The 17,774-nt window shown below is 38.8% G+C and overlaps 1 protein-coding gene across 1 annotated transcript; it reads right to left on the reverse strand.

Annotated features, from left to right (window-relative positions):
- Positions 1 to 7,302: 7,302 nt before the first annotated feature.
- Positions 7,303 to 17,768, reverse strand: FASTKD2 (FAST kinase domains 2). The gene is made up of 12 exons (XM_008634819.2): positions 17,664 to 17,768; positions 16,679 to 17,446; positions 16,169 to 16,272; positions 14,636 to 14,744; positions 13,161 to 13,284; positions 11,887 to 12,026; positions 11,427 to 11,599; positions 10,879 to 11,042; positions 10,065 to 10,283; positions 9,051 to 9,135; positions 7,910 to 8,024; positions 7,303 to 7,450 (listed from the first exon to the last, which is right to left on the reverse strand). Exons 2-12 carry the CDS (start codon positions 17,336 to 17,338, stop codon positions 7,331 to 7,333), a joined length of 2,013 nt encoding a protein of 670 aa, XP_008633041.1. The 5' UTR covers positions 17,339 to 17,446; positions 17,664 to 17,768; the 3' UTR covers positions 7,303 to 7,330.
- Positions 17,769 to 17,774: the final 6 nt, after the last annotated feature.

The raw sequence follows: 17,774 nt of genomic DNA on the forward strand, positions 1-17,774 counted from the left end.
AACTTTCCTTTGTAAGAATACCTTCTGATGACATGATTAGAACTCATGATTTCAAAGGTATTGCTCTAGGGGGAAAGAATTTGCAGAAGTGTTTGATCCTGTGTTGATGTTCTGAGTGGGCAAGAATTAGACAAGAATCCTTTATTTTGTGAAGAAACAAAACTTCTTGTAAAGCTTTAGCTGTCAAAGTAATGCACTTTTTATTTTAATTAGGCCTTTTTAAAGAAGATGTCATGTAACATTAAAAATCTGGCTTGTATTTTTAAATAAAATAATTACCTTTGTATATAAATAAATTAGTATTATATTATTGCTACTAGCAGAACTGTAAGGGACAGCACATAAGTCTCTATTATTGCTTAATGGTTAAAAAACAAGCTTACTGCACTGTATCCTAGAATAGCCAAGATTATTTTTAATGAGTTCTGTTACAAACACTAAAATACTTTGTGATTAGATGTGAATATGCTTGCATATGATTTCTTAAACAACAATATACACTGTGTATTACGAAATTAGCTTTTGCAGCTATAAAACATGTTCATATTAACCTTTGTCCTTCATTCTATCAACAATGACACACACACTAAGCTTTCTGTGCAATGTCAGCACTGCTGAGCATGAATGTATTGTTTGTGTGCATGTAGTTACGTATGTGTGGCCATGCAATGGGACTAATGCTCCAGACCCCTCAACCACTGTGTGAAACTGTTAAAAATGCTTATGATGTCCCTGAAGAATCTCAGAGATCATTAATGAGGTCAATAGTACCTGACAGATCTCAAAGTGGGTCTTGCCTGAGCCAAACAAGTCCATTCTGTGTAACTTACAGTCAGTAGAATTTCCAGTGTATTTTTGCAAATGAGCCTTAAAGAATTTGTAAGCCAGGTTTGAAGTGTGATGTGTATGAATGGATGTGACATGCAGTGGAAGCATCTTGTATTTTGGTGCGTGATTTTGTTAAAAATAATTGCTGCTAATGGTATCTGAGTAAGGGACTGGGTAGTGTAGCTTTGAAGTGCTTGTTGTGTGGCATGGCTGGGTAGGTTTGCAGTAAGGCTATTGACATGGCTTGCATTGGTCACGAGCTTTGGGGTTCTTCAGCAAAGGCAGCCAAGACTTTCTCCACTCTCGTGTCTGAACTGTTTCTACTCTTTGTATGAGGAGCGGATCTGAAACATCAGCCAACTCTGCCTGGGAGAGCTTATAAATCCAAGCAACTCAACATGGGGGCATCCCCATAACACGGACAAGGAACACAGACACCTGGCCTCAGAACTGTGCCTCTGCTGCCAAGCAAGGCATTCCTCGGAGTCATACACTAACAAGATGGGTGCAGAACCAGGAATCTGGTGTGCCCCGAGGACCTTCTCAGTGACTTTCCTGTGAGCAGACAGATGAGCAGTGCCAAGCAGGGTGCTGAAGTCAGATTCCCCATGTCTCTGACTACTACCTTAGTGTCAGATCATTTTATCTCTGTTCAGAGAGAGGGGTTTTGATACCTTCATTGTTCTCTTTTTTCCCCTTCAAATACTGAGTTATTAGGTGCAGTAAATGAATGTCAAACCTACAGCGGAAATTTTGGAAAGTTCTTTTTTTTATTTTCATCAGCCGAAATTGAACCCACCTTCATCCTCCTCAGTACTACCTTTTGGGGGGATTACTGCCTTCTGAGAAGAAAGTCTTCTTGCTGGCATCAGTGAGGCATTCACCATTTTGTACTGCTCCTTGAGCACAGACTGACATGAAGCAAATCTCCAAACACACATGCACACACTTTTTTTTTGGTCTGCTTTACTTTTCAGATATCCATCATGCTCCTTACATTTATACAGAAGTGACCCAGACTGAAGATTCATTTAGAAGACAGCATGTCCCTGGGACAAAGCATTCATTGGCAAAATGAAGCATATTCTAAACCAAGAAATACAAATGCATCATCTTTGCCCTCTTTTTGCCCCATCCAATGCAGTGTGCAAAGGATGTGAGTTTCTTTTGTCTCTTCTGGAGAGTTCTGTGTGTCCAATGAGCTGCCTGTTGTTCTGATAAAGCTGATATCTAACTGCTGAGCAATCACAAAGGGCAAATGACCACCCAGTATTGTTCTTCAATATATATATTTTAAAAGATTAAATAGTCTTTTATTATATGAATGACATTTCAGATGTGGGCTCCTCCACAACAGGCCATTGTATGTTTCCTGAATCACATCTCATCTGTGTCAGCACAAATCAAGACTTCAGTGACAATTGTTGCTATTTACACCGGCCTCAGTACAGTCCAAGGCCAATTCACCAGCTGCTCCCTCCTCCAGAACGAGAAAACTCTGTTCGTTTAACACCTGAAGTTTTTTGCTTTGAAGTTGTAAAGCCACTGTGTCAGCTGGTGTATATCTGCTGTAGTGCCCTGACTTTAACCCAAACCAGCTGAGGAGACACTCCCCCTTTCCCCACAGTCTCCACACGCTTCCCCACCTTTCTAAAGCATGATCAAGCACAGGTGACACGTGCAGCAAAATCTGTACCATGAAAATCAAACAGGGAAATACAGAAGATTTAGGAAGTGCCCCTTGTGGATTGAACCGATAAGAATAAACTATGGCACCTACTCAAGAATCAGGAGTGTTCAGTTAAAATTGCCCCTGTCTGTAGGCATGGATAGACTCCCTTACCTATAGCAGCGAAAAGTGAAAATAAATTCTCCTGTTTATAAAACAATTTCATCTTGCTTCATAAAGCAAGAGCTTATCTAGGTTTGAATAGGTGCCATGGCAACAATGTTACTGGAGTACTCATAGGAGCATTTCTGGAGAGAGGAAACAGGATGAAACAAAAAGCTCACTGGTTATCTGTGTCCACAAGGACTTTTGCTGCAGACAAATACAAATTCTCCTTCTTCTTGTTTCTGGGTGGCTATTTACAGTTGCCACCACATTCATATACTTTCAATTTATACTGTTGTTGTCCAGAAATACTGAAAAATGGGAGAAACCTGCTACAACTAGAAGGACAGATTTTAAACATAGTTCAGAATTCCATTATATTTGCATCAGTTAAAAGAGATGAACAGTACAGAACTACTAAAACCACTGTGGTTACTAGAAAAAAATCTCAATACCACAAGATTTATATGTTCAGTAAAACCTATGCTTAAGTACCATAGTCCCTTCACAACCAACAGATAACTATGGCTCTGTTCTTGTTCTGAAAGAACTGATTTCAGCACATTCCACCTAGGAGTGAATGTTCCACCTTTTTTGATCTTTGCAAAACACCTGCAGTTCTATTTTCATTCCAATATTCTAGTGTCAGTAAAGAGATATTGAAACTGGAACCTCATTCATGCAAACTTAGGTGCACTGGTATTTGTGTGCAAAGAGAATATCTCAACATTAACACATGGTAATATACAATAATACTTACTGCAATGACCAGAGAGGGGGAAAAAAGCCCATTAGAGGGAAGTCCTAGTATTTTCTTGACTTTACCAATTAACCAGAGCCACATCTCTACGTCTCTGCATACAGAGCATTATTCAACCTCTTGTCCATGCAGAAACAGTTACCTGAGAAACAGGCTTTAAATCAATATCCAGTTTATTTAGATTCTGATTTCTTAACAAAAATCACACTCTTGCAATTAACTTTTAGTCCCTCTTTCCCACTAATTTATGAATAACTTTATCGTTTTGAGACCAAGGTGGAAATTTTAAAGAGAGTTCCTGTATGTTTCTTGTGAAATGAGTGGCCAGAAAATTTCATACCCTGAGAAGGCTGGAGTTAGGGTTCAAAAGTAGTTTTAGACATGAGAAATCCAAGCAGGAGAAAACTGCAGATCATTAGGGTCTGCAAATCCAGCTGTTTATGGAGAAATTTTGTTTTTCCAAATACTCACTGTTCTCATATTGCATTAATTCACAAAATTGGTTTCATTTTTGCTCAGATGATATCAGTTTATTTTCTGTTAATGCAAGAACCCTCCTGACCCCGGCAGCCCACATCTTCTGCCTGTTTCTTGCTTTCATTTTAGATCTGTTCACACATCCTGCAATGCTTAACATGGATCCTTGTGAAATTTGCTATATAATTTGTATTTGTAAATCCTTCTCTCAATGTTTTCTTTTTGATTGTGTGATATATGACAATGATCTAACCTTGTCACCCTTTTGTATGTATAGCCTTCAGATGATGGGGAGATTTCACAGGATGAACAGTATATGCCTTATTCTCAAGGAAAAAATTACCACATAATCCAGCTTTATCATGGCATTCTACTGTTTTGTAATAAGACAAGATTTATGAATGAAATAATGTCTAATGGCAAGCAGCATGTAAAAACCAGGAATCATAAAAGGCAATATCTGTTTCTTTGAGATGATGAGGACAAATACTTAGGTCCAGTATTTCATAGCTCAGAGTGAAGGAAAGGTATGCTTCTAATTTTCTGACTTCTTTGTGGCCCAGGAATAAAATATAGTGTCTTCCTACGAGAGTCTGATCAAATATATGGTTGCTTTGTGCAGCTGAGTTCACTGTCTTTAAGTAATTGGTATATAATTACTCTAAGCCCTATACTTTCTTTAACAAGCCTTCAATTCATTGAAAATCCTCCCCTGCTTCAGCAATTTAGTTTACTTAATGAATTATCTATTTTCATTTCACATGGAGTTGAGAACCTTGGCTTGCTACAGATTCAATACCCCCTTGAAATACGTTTAGTCAGTCAAACATCACAGCAAATGTCTGGGTTCCATCCATTAATAAGATACACCCATGGACTGTATGAAATAAAGCCATATACAGCTTACTTGTTCCTCACTCCTCATTGAGAAACAATTTCCAGCCACTGCACTGACAAAGTGTTCCAAGTGTGAATAAAGGTTAGAAATACATGTTCCCAAATCTGCAGGCAGATTGTGAAAATGGTAGAAAAAGAGGCAGCTTACATCTCCAGTTAGCCTTATTGGCAGGTCAGCTAAAATCATCCATTTTGTACCTGTTTGGCTTAAAAAAGAGGATTTTGCACCTTTCACACCAAGCACTCCATGCAGTGACAAACCCCATAATTACAGACACAAAATAATTATTGTTGATCTTCATTGTGAGTCTCCCACTAATTTTAATAATGATTCAGGAGAGGAGAATGGTATTCTAAATATAGATTGTAATGCACAGAACAGGGGATTAGATCTTCCTTACTATGTGAATTGGACACCTGAAAAACCTAAGTTTATTTTCGGCAGAGTAGCTTTTTAGCATATGTAAAGATCCAAGAAACCCACAGCTCTGAATCTCTGGCAGCACCTACATACTGCTTGGAACTCTGAATCAGTGTAGATGACATAGGAATGACATAAATTATTGAGAGAGCATAGAGCAAGAAATTTTAGTAAGCAAGGTGATCCGATCCTTATGGCAGACTACTACACTTCCACATTGCTTGTTTAAATTTCTACCTACTTACAAGCTGTTTAAGAAAGAAAGAATATAGTGATTAGCTAATTTAGTAACGTGCTATGTCATTTTGTGCCCACTGGTGGCTAATTCTGTCCAGGCTGCTGGCACCTCTGCCTGAGTTCTGTCCCTGAAGTTATGTACCTATGACTGAGGACCCAACTGAAAAGCTCGGAGCAGCTGGAGGAAGCAGCTCCCCAGCCCAGGCAAGAGCCATGGCTGACACTGCAGTACTGGTTTGCAGGGTTGCAGCTTGAGCAGCACCAAGTGCTTTCTCAAACACAGCTCTGTGTGCTACCTGGCCCTCCAGCACAGAATATTTCAGACATCCTCCAGTGCAGGCTGAGACCACTAGTCCAGCTCAGAACAACAGAATGGCACTGACTACTCTGCTTCACAGACAATGCTTCCTTAAAGCAGAAGATCCAAAAATGGAGCACAACAAACTTCTCATCAAGTCAAGCAGGTGATGTCTGCTCTGACTGTTAAGTTTTACAATTGCATCAAATCTGTTTTTCTGCATGTGCTGCATTTCAGAGACTGAAATGCTGAAAAGCTCTCTGCTTTTTGTGCCAGAAAGAGTGACAATGCTGCTTTGGTTGCGCTGCTTCCTTTATAAATCTACACCATATTCTATCTACATGTCCCACAAAAAGTTGGGCAGTGAATTTTTCCAAGCATATTGTTTCTTTCCACCTTATCTCATTACTGTAATACCTTTTCTTTATCATCATTGTAGTACCTTAACCATGTGTCCATGCTACTTCAGAAAGACAAAGAACACTGTGCTTGTAGCTTAGCAAGTGAAGCAAGGGCACCACGGTTAGGTAGCACATAGTCACTGTAGAAAGTATTGCTATTTCCCTGTTTCCCTTCATGCCCATGGGCCTGTGACTGTGCTACAGTAAAATTTTGAGTGAAGATCTGATTACGCCGCAGAAACAAGCAAGCTGTTGTCGGAAACTTCAGCAACTCCAGCAGAACAAAATGCATTTTATCAGTTACATGTTACCAAGAACAGAAAAGATGTATCAGTTCACTCTGCTCCTTTCTATCAAAGGTCCAAAGCTGCTTTGCAGTTCTAGAACTGACAACATAATGAATTCCACCACTACGTAACAGGTCAGTGGAGATGCATCACAGTGTGTAACGAACAAATCTGAGTATTGCAACACCTCTTTGAACAGCAGTAGAGCTAATATCAGAAACAGAGAACGGGAGGCAGTTTATAAAGGCATGGCAGATCTGTGTTCTTGTACTGAGAAGTACCAAAATCTATTACAGCAGCAGTGAAGCACAGGGTTCAAAAAAAAAGCACACAGCAAACAGAACCATTACTGGCCTAAACTTCTGAAAACTGAGCGAGATTGATTTTTTCAGAAACTTTCTACATAACCAGATCTTTTAATATACCACTTAGGCTTAGTTATTTACTGATTTACCATATATAGTTCTGCATAAGGAACTACACAGGATGTTGAGAGAGAATCCTTCTAGTGCCTACTTATAGGCCAGGTTCCAATAGCACTTGACATAATTACATCTTTTCCCTGGCCCAGCTCAAGAGAAGAGAGAAATCTGATGAGGGGTATGCGGGAGGGGAAGCAAGTACAGATTAAATTAAGACACTGTAACAGCAATAGATGTCAGGGTGCTTTTTGGATTAATTATTTCCTTCCACTAAAGAAAATCTGCTCCCACTTCACAAAAGAAAACCCTCACTATCAGCAGGTAGTGTTCGTTTCACTAACTTTTCTTACTCTGTAATAGGGTGGAGCAGGCAGTTGTGAATAAAACTATTTATCTCTTCTGTTAAAATCCTTACAGTAATTACACAGGAAAAAGAGAAATCAGAAGACCCAAAACTCTTAGTTTATTTTAATTATTATCCTGCACAGTTGCTTCAGGAAAAGATACAGCATCTTCTGAATAAATTTTTCCTTTCAAAAACTCAACCGCATCTTCTTTTGTCATTTCCTGAAACTTCTTGCTCTGGATCTGTAAGAAACGAAAAGGAAAAAGTACATTATTTCTATTGTCCAAACTACCCTGTCCTACAAACCAAGTGCTCAGTGATGAGAAGGCCACAGAAGTTGTTGTATTCTGAAAACAAGTTCGCTTGAATCACTTATTCTATAAAAATCAGGGAAATAAGCCAAAGACACATAGGTTTCTTAGGTACAAAACAATTCATGGCTTGATTTTTTCCCCCTCAACTATTTATTTACTGATAATAGTAAGTAGTAGCTTGTCTTTTAGAGTTCCCCTCTCCTTTTGCCCTTAGTGACACCACCACTACCCTCTAACTAGAAATGATACACAATTACCACTCTGGAGAAAGCCTCCCATTCCTGGTGAACCTTCATGCTTTGTAGAACAAGGCCTCATCTACCAAACATACTCATCCCTGCGCTGATAACAGGATCAAAACAGAGACAGTAACAGGACTCTTCTTACCAGAATCACATGATAGCCCAGTTTATTTAGGTGCCGCTTCTTCATTGCCAGCTTTCCCTGGGGGTGTGTTGTGCCCAGACAGAAGGCAGACATAGGAGCAAACAGAAAAGCCAACCTGCAACCAAGAAGAGTAGGGAAGACTTCACTGTATAAATGCAGAATAATAATTTATAACACAACGACTCAATTATGTCTGTTAACAGTGCAGAATAAACATGTCTTTCTGGTAGGCACAAACAGCAGGACTGCACAAATGTCATTATCCTCTTCCTTCTTCAGATTTAAGTAATTTTGATTCTTCTCTTCCATGAGCTTCACAGAGGCACCAGCATCTACCCAAATACCTACACCAGAATTAAGTACTTAAATCTCCACTTCTCCCACAATGAGAAGGAAATAGATCATTCAACATTCTCCATTAATTTGACAGATTCTGCATTTACTTTGATCCTTTGCTAATGATATTCAGAATCACTTCCTGCCATAAAAACCTGCTTGGAAGGGTGAGGAAAGCTGAATGCCTTGGAACACTGAGTTTCTGTTACACAATTCACCGGCTCTCCTTTTATTGAAAAGCAAACTGTACAAAATACATTGCTGTGCAGTGATCCAGCAGACAAATGTTAAGTGTTACCCAATTCTGCTTAAGTATTACTTAAATGATGTATGTCCTGCTTCAGTTACTGAGAGGTCATTCTTCTACACAAGATTAAATTAATCACCTAAAGTGTAGATATAATGATCCTTTTTATTCAAATTATATTTCAGTAGCTGAATTAACTGCCATAACATACCACTGAGATGCAAATTTTTGAGACTTGAGAGAACAACTGAATGTCTAATTGGACAAATACTTTTAAAAAAATTGCTATCTGCATTCATTAAGAGAGTATCAGATCACTGTGATGTTTCCTGCCTCTTTCTCTGAAATGTTAAGTGTTAGCCTCTGTTGGAAGAAGGTATCGAGCTGGACGTATTGTTGCTCTGTGCTGGCATGGCAACTTCTGCATATTCCAGTAAGCACAGATAACAACTGAGTTATTTACTTTGCTTCTGCAAATCAGTGAACCAAAGTAACTGAATGGGACACATACAAAGAAAACTAGCCTGCTAGAAAAAATATGCAGTCAAAAAAAGACACCTCTGAACACGTGAGTCAGGATGATCATCAGCTGCAACTATGGGGAGCACTTTCTTTCTGTCTGAATCCATTCTGATTTCAAAATCTGAAAACAAAACAACAAAACATTTAACTCTGCAAGAGGTTAAAATTAATGTTCTCATTTGAACCCATTAATTGTTCAAATTGTTCAAATTGAACAGCTCATTTGAAAAAGTTAATAGACACCACCACTGGTCTGTTTCTAATTGCTGTTCTCTTAATAATTGAATTATTACTGATAGCTTTTCCCTCCCTGCAACAAATAGAAAGTTATAGCTTGCCCATCTCAAGAAGAAATAAATTTGTTTCTGGAAACTGCAGATTTAAGTTTATGGAGTGAAATCATCATTTAAAGAAACGACTCTTGATCACAGTCTGTCACGCCTACTCAGATTTTCCTGCAATCCAATTCCTTATTAGAAATACTTAGGAAAAAAATTATTACTAATACAGAAAAACTGGTAAGCTAGGTGAGGTGGCTGGCAAAAAAAAAAAAAAAAAATAAAAGGCACTATCAAAACATAAGAGAAACCAAAAGAAGGTCACATCCCATTTCATAAATGAAAGTAGAGCCTAAATCTTAGCCGGAACTTCAGAGAAGAAACAAGAGAACAAAAGAGAACAAAAGAGGACAAAAGGCAGCTGCTGTTTGACTTTGTTTCTAACATGATTTGTATTAAAATGTCAACTCTCTCGAAGTTGGCCACATTGGATTTAGGTACAATTAACATCTACTTGCTGATGCCTAAAAAAAGTCCAAAGCATTTTGCAAACAAGAGAAAATGTAAAAGTTATAGCAAATGGAATTAAAAACTTTAACAGAAGCATCATAAAAAGTAGATTCACCAATCAATGACATCATTTGTTAAAAGACTATCTTCAAAGTGTTAAACTTCTAATCACTTGCACCCTATGCAAATTTATTACCATCTTATTACTTTGGGGACTATAAATCCATATTAAAAATAATATGACAGTTACATAGCTTCATACCAATATGATATTTGTATGGCAGCCGAACATTTTGCCGGAACATGTTCTCGCCTCCCAGAAGTTCTGTCAGTGCCTCCTGAGCCTTTCTGAGATTAAGAGATACTAATGAGGATGAATTCTCAGTCAGCACAAATGCAGGCTTTGTGAAAGAAGGGCTGTCAAGTTCCATACATGTTTTCACACAGCGAAGCATCACTGCATTTTGTTCTTTAAGATCATCTGAAAAAGGTTACAAAAAATATTACATACAATGTATTATCCCACAGAATTTTTCATTTTATTATCATTTGTAGTCTGTTCTAGTACAGCAAACTCGACTTGACTACTCTACTAGCTGTACATAATTGTAACGTGGAAACCAAATTCTTCTACAAACCATTCCAAGGACCTTATTATAACTCAGAGCATTCCAAATCCCACTTTTACTCATGATTCCAGGTACTAAAGTTAGTTTGCAAAGGTTAAGACTTCCTATGTTTTTAAAAATGCCTGAACATCTATTGACTATAGAACTCCTGTCCCTTACACATTTCTACCATTTGCACAAATCCCATCTTCACCTCTCGCATTTAATTGCACACCTACTGTTAAACTGTTGCCACCATGGAGCCCAAGACAATAAGCCTGACTCCCTAGTGCAGGCCCAGGTCACTCAGATCACCATCACTACATTAACTTTGTCTTGAGTACTTCAAATTTAATATTAATCATGCTTGTGTTCTTGAATTTTGAATCTTTTAACACAGTTACAACCAATTACATACACAGGCAGACATCCTGTTTAAAACAAGAACATGACAAAGTAAGGTCTGACCTGACAGTATAAGTTCATCCTTGCTGTCCTTTTGCAGCAGCACATCAAGTGCATGGTGGGGAAGATATCCTAAGATGCCAAGTGAATACACTGCCTTCAGCAGTTCTGTGCTGGAAATCTGAGGCAGGCACTTATTCAAGCAGCTGTGAAGAGTCTCAAAAAACCTTTTCAAAAAGCACAAGAAAAGTATCTCAAAACACAAATAAGGCTATATAAAATACATATTTCAAACAAAAATACAACTTGGAAATCTTTATTATCTTGTATCATTGTATTTTGTGTTATCTAACACTAGATTCTTACTTTGAGGATACAGCTACCTATCAACAGATTTAGTAGCCTGGTCAGTCTAGAACCAAGGTCTTTATTTTCAGTTAAAGAAAAAAAAAATCATATTCAGAAAAAATGTGGAAAGACACAGCAATTTACCTTACAGATTAATTAAACAGGATTATGAGCTCTTTCACAAATGAAACCAAATACTAGTTGCCCTACATTACTCTATAATGACTATAACATTTTATCAGGCACTCTAAATGAAAACCTACAGATGCTTCTGGACTCTGGGAACATAGTTGAGTCGTGAATACACTCGAAGAACAATCAAAAGGTTTTTCAAGTTAAGGAATTCAGGGTCTTCTGTCACCTTCTCAGTAAAAATCTCCAGCAACTCCGTAGGCTGAAAACCAAGTGTCTCACAGGCTGAGAGAAAAAGGAAAATCTAAAAGAAAATATAGCTTTATAAGTCAAGAAAACCAGTGAAGTTGATCCTACCTGTTGACTTCATAGAACACATTTTTTAATGAAAGCAAATTTTTCCAAACTTTTGTTTCTTTACTTATCAATAAATAGAACAGCATTTTAAAAATGTAACTATCAACTTCATCAGATCGGTATTCATACAAATTTGTTCTCCAAAGATCAAGCACAAACATGAAGAAAGCTAAGACAGAAGCATCAGATACTCTATTAGTACCACTATACATTATTTGGTCTCAAATAATTTACCTGTCTTTTGTCCCAAAGGTAGGCAGTAGAATTAACATAGCCTGCTAATGCTGAAAACAGATTTACATTACGGTACTGGAGAGTGTGACAAGCTTCCAGAACGAGAATTAACTGCCGAAATGGAGCATCATGGACATTTTCTGTAACAGAAGATCAAAGAAGGACAAATGATAAAAAGCAATGGGAGCTGTAGGTTGGAGACACTGAGATGTTGGGGGAACAGTTTGGTTAAGGGATGGAGGAGGGGAAAAATATGATAAGAAACTGTGGAAGACTGAGACTAGCTAAGCAAAGCTCAACTGAACTAAAACACATGAAGAAACTTGAGAGACAAAAGAAACCAAACAGAGCCAGAATCAAGCTACAATACATTAATCAGCAAAAGGGGACAAATTAACAAAATAAGCAAGAAGATTGTATTCCCAGCATGTCTTCTGTTCCAGGATTTTTGATTTTCAGCATGCACTAAAAAAAATGCTGAAGAAAGTCACTGTCCCCTCTGCGTATGCCACCTGGCCTGTGTGCTGAGTGTGGTCAAAGTCCCATGGGAGAAGCCAGGATGTGCGATTAAACATTGCGTCCTAACACGTATGAACAACCAGGACACATAAAGGCTGTTCAAGCAGCGTCAACACTTCTGGGTCATTTCTATTAAGAATGCTATTTTGCTACCTTAATGCTTTCTGAGACACAAATTCTTACATATTTTAAGCATGAATCAACACATACTAACCACATATAATTAAGCAATGTATTAGAAAGGTATGGAGAGAGGTGAAAGCATTAGCTTTCATTTAATGTTTTTATGGGCTACAGCATGAGGTTAATTATTAAGCAGTACTCAATAATTAAATCCAGTAATCAAGGAAACACTATTTTCCCTTTAGTTTACCAACTAATCACACCAAGTTGCCAATCCATCCTGTAAGCTGTCAATTTCCAATTCAGATTTGTTATAAAATTTTATTTGAAATCTCTTTTCCTTGCTAGAATTAAATTCTTTTTCTTAAATCCTGTGTACAGAAAAATGTAAAGAAAAATAGCAAATCAGGTAAATGTTAAGAAGGGCAGAGATGACAAGAGCTATTTGCTTTTATTATTGATCAGTAATTTTCTGTCCTGCTGCTTGTCAAATGGCTCCACATAACTATAATATCCTGTAAAACAAAGATGTTTCCTGAGATTTAAAGGAAATCAGAAAAGGGAGATGAGACAATAATTAGGAGGAATTTGGTATACAGAAGGGAAATTTAATTAACATATTTTTTTCTTACCCTGGATCTTTTTACTGCAGGCATTCAGGATTGGAAGGGAACAGTAATTCATTGCAGCAAGAGCCAAAAACATACGCAGAGCATTCGGAAAAGTCAAACCATCTATTTCTCTCAAAACTGCCATCTAAAGTGAACCAGAGTTTATTAAATCCTTCATTCTTCAGGTATATTATAATTGCTTTCTGGTGAAGACATTTTCACCAAAACTTTCCCAAAGTCCTTAGTTCAGATTTATATGAAAGAAAAAGAAGCAAAAAACAGTAAAAGCATAAAATATCTACTCTTGATTTCTTAATACACAATTATAGCAGGTCAAATGCTCTAGAAACATGTCAATACACAAGTTGCCAGCAATTTGCCTTCATTTGGTTATTTTAAAAGAAAAAAGTCTCAGTAAAGGTCATTTCCAAATACTGTGAATACATATCTTCTACCAACTCTTAAGAAAGTAGCAGAAATAAAACAGACAGGGTTAACTTAAAAGTTCATAGTAGTCCAATTATGGTTTTGCATGTGCATGAAAGCTGTAAGCCTCCAAAGTGATCCAATAGTATGTGAGTGGCCTGTATTTAATACAAACACCCAGCTACAAATGTGCACTGAGGCAGGGAAGGTCAGCTCTGATGCCACGAGAGATTTCATTTATCAAAGCAGTAATTAGATCGATATAAATGACACTAAAAATGAAACTACAAAGTATATTGGTTATTAAAATACAGTATTTTTATTGTATATGTATCAGAGGTTAAATACAAAATGCATCTATGATAAGAAGTTACACTGTAAAAAAATAGCACCCTGTGGGCTCAGAAAATTAAGGGCTCCCTTTAGTTAACAAGTGCAAATGTTACTTTCCTCTCAGTTTATGATGTTTCATGAATGCTATTACAAACTCTGACATCAGAGCCCTTAGTTATGTGATGAAAACACTAGCAGGCCCTCTTTGAAAGAAGATTTCAAAAAGAGTTTTTACATCAGGGCACAAACCTAGGACACCCTGCCATAAAACCTGCAGCCTGCTCCCAGCCATTGTACTTCCCAGGAGACCTTTCACATACACAGAAAAACAAGACCATGAGCTTGGGGAGTTCTGGCATCTCACTCCCACCAGTCCTCCAGCCCCCTACAGTTACTGGACACAGCCCCATCACAGACCAGTTTTCTGTCACCTTCTCTTCAGTCACAGGCTGGGCAAGGGAATGAGGAATCAGCCTGTCAGCTCTTCTACGGAACACCACGTGGCCAGCACAGAGGTGAGGGCACTGATGTTTTACTGCCTCAATTCCTTCTGTTACCAGCCTCCAAATATAAGTTCTTCCTACAGATATAGCTGGACTATGATGCATATAGCAAATACAGTTACCGTGCTATTACATTTTCTCTTTCAGTGTCTGCAAAGAACCATACACAATTTATAAATTATGCAAGAGCATAGGCTTTTGTGGGAGTAAAAATGAGCCTCCAACTAACTTTACCTCTAATTTCTTTTTCAGAAAAACTGGAGCATCTTTTCCCAGGCATTTCATCAGGTTTTGCAGAATAAAGATGTCTCTGATACTTGAAATGCGCTGCTCCACTAGTAACCTGATGGAAAAACACACACAAGAGCTCTTCTCATTCCAGCAGAAACAGGTAAGTAGCCCCATTCTTCTTCACTGACGTACCCCCCAAGTTAAAGCTGTAATCCCCTGCTCCTCTTCCACCTCCTTTTTTTTGAAATGTTGGCATAACTCGACGTGACGTAGCTGCAGCACAGATATTTTACACATGGAAATAATTATAAATGCTTTCTTAATGTTAATCCTGATAGATGAATGTTGCTGCTGATACACTTACAGCAGGGGCACCTGACCAGACTGCACATGTGACAGTGCAAATATTAGCACTCAAGGAATTATCACCCTTCTGCAGAAAAAGAAAATTGCATGTTTTTATCTTTAAATCACTGATGGGCAGGCAAGTTCTGAAACAGACAGGAAACTCAAGAATGGACACAGACAACAAATAGATGCAAGTTAGGAATGAAACCAAACAAGCAGTGCTGTGGGCTGCAAGAACAGAAGGAGGTAACACAGAGATCATATGCACAAGATGAAAGTGCACTCTTAGCACCTCCTTTTCTGGCTCGGTGGGTGGTACTGTAATTGTTATGTCTGAACCACCCTTAAATATACCTATACAGGTAAATATGCCTACAAAAAAATGAAGTGTCACTTTCAAAGGCAGTGCACTGGTCTGAAATTCATCCCTGCAAATGGGCCAGACATCAAGACAGAGAACTGTAGATGGGACGCCTGCTTTCCACCAGCTTTTAAGAACTGTGTACCTGTGCCTCCAGGGGAACCTGGCTTTTGGGTATCACTTCCACTTTCTCAAAGCAGAATGTTATACAGGGTCAAAAGTACTAATCCATGGCAAGTTTTGTGACTGCTTCAATAAAAGCAATCTCATGGGAGTGAGCAGATTGGTCACACACACAAACCACACTGGCCCAGAAAAAATTCACTACAGCCAAAGAAGTTATTCTGGTAAATCACTACACAGAGGCACTTGCTGGATACAACTAGTCTTCATCTGAATTTTTACTTACTAAACTAAAAGAAAATATTCCCAGGCTGTTAAACAATGTTTTTCATCATGAAAAATAAGATAGGTCCCTAAGTAAGATAGTCTCATCACCTCCTGTCTGCATACAGATAAAAGAGGGATAGATATGTGAAAGGACTCGATCAACATCACAAAAAAACTACACTAGTGGAGCTGCAGTCAGAACACAATCCCCGGCGGACCAGTCTAGCACCCTTTACCATCGGAAGCCCTCCTCCTTGAAACTGCAAAGACAGTGCCATAATACACTGTCTAGCATAGCTCTTATCTCATGTGATCATTTAAATCCTAACACCACAGGATGTATTTTATGTGCAGACATACCCTTGATGATTTCTAACAGGCATGCATTCAAACAACATTTAAATACGAAGAACACATGAAAGACATATTTTTCTCACTGTAATCCAGCTTGAAGAGCGCTCACATTCTTGTCTTTATCCATCCCTGCCAAAGTAGTTGCCAAAACTGAGATGCATCGGTTATCAAGTTGATTGAGCTTCTCCTGTTAAAAGTTTTGACAATGTCAGATTACTTCAAACCAGTAAAAGTTTCAGAAAAGAAAAACTGACCACTCTTACTCTGCACCTGCCATTTTTTTTCCCCCCTCAAAAGTCAATTTACAAGCTTTAATCCTGCAGAGACTCCACAGGGTCTCACATCAGTCAAATTTAGTTGATTTGAAAGGGTAATGATTTTTGAGACTTCTCCTCTCTTTTAAATTCGAAATCAAGCAGTGGTTTCTAAAGTTAAGGAAATTAGAAGTCCACACAAATGAACTATGGGAACTGTTTCCATGTAACATCAGACTAAACCAGGGATATAATCCAACTCTCTCTGATGCTGCACAGCCTCCCAGAATTACCCATGAGGTTTCAGCCCAAATTTAGGAAAAGGATTTTCATACATACTTGGCACACTCTCACCAAAGTCTGGACCAGGAGCGTGTTCTGAGGCACGCCGAGGTGCACCACGGCGTGCAAGCTGAACACCAGGTCCCCACGCGTCATCCTGCGCGCATCGCGCAGCAGCTGCTGGCACAGCTTCACAAAAGCCGGGTGCTCAAAGATCAGCTGCTTCTCGTAGCGCTGCTGCTCTTCTGACAGGTTTTTGAAGAGCCTCCAGGCCATGGTTAAACAGTTTGTGTAGTGCTTAATGGAAACAGCCGCCTCTGCAGCCAAGTCCAGCGCATCGCAAGGACAGGTGCACTTCCGGAGACTGGTGAAGAACAGGTCACTGCGATCCTCTACATGCTTCGGTTTGAAGCTCTCAGAACCATCCAACTTTTCAACTTCCAAGGAGCTCTGGGAAGCCTTCTCACTTACCAAAGCCTCTGCACCTGTGCTAAAAACATCTGTCTTTTGAGATAGAAATCGAAGAGATGATCCATGCAGAGAAGGCAAAATATTTAACAGTAATTTCCTGAAGTTCACATTTCCCAAGGGATCCCTGTATCTGCCAATCCACAAAATGCGTTTTCTTGTTGTGGATGAAGATTTGGGAGTGAGCACAGAACTGTACCTATGCACGCATCTAACAGTATTTAACAAATAACTTATCTTATTATTCATTTCTGCTAATGCCTCATGAATAGATTTGAAACACCAACTCAAAGTAAGGGATCCGGTGACATTCTACCAGTGGAAACAGTTCTGGAGAAACTGCACAAGATCACTCATCTGTAAAAACAATTGAAAATTATGGATTAGTTACCAGACTTTCCCCCAGTTTCATTGCCAAATCTATGCACTTTTACAGGAAGGGAGAAGACTTGATCAAAGATCCCCGGAAAATGGTTTGCAGAGAGGCTTTTATTTGGTCTCCAACATTTCAGTCAAACATCTCAGCACAAGGACAGCCCGGGCATCAACTCTTGCCTCCTCTTTGCTGCTCTACCTGAGAGCTCTGCTAGGAAGCAGAGGATTTTCCTAAATGACGTTTCCCCAGGCACAAGCGTCTCCCGACAGGGCTCTGGGGGGTCCCTGCAGACCTTCACCAGCGGGTAAC

The sequence above is a fragment of the Corvus brachyrhynchos genome, unplaced genomic scaffold (genome assembly GCF_000691975.1).
Source record: "Corvus brachyrhynchos isolate BGI_N302 unplaced genomic scaffold, ASM69197v1 scaffold255, whole genome shotgun sequence".
In the NCBI taxonomy this organism is placed as follows: Eukaryota; Metazoa; Chordata; class Aves; order Passeriformes; family Corvidae; genus Corvus; species Corvus brachyrhynchos.

Coding starts and splice junctions, on each gene's coding strand:
- FASTKD2 (XM_008634819.2), bottom strand. CDS start 17,338: ATGAATAATAAGATAAGTTATTTGTTAAATACTGTTAGATGCGTGCAT. Junction 11,043..11,426: donor CCCAGAGTCCAGAAGCATCT/GTAGGTTTTCAT, acceptor CTTTTTGAAAAG/GTTTTTTGAGACTCTTCACA. Junction 10,284..10,878: donor GGATGAACTTATACTGTCAG/GTCAGACCTTAC, acceptor AACCTTTTTCAG/ATGATCTTAAAGAACAAAAT.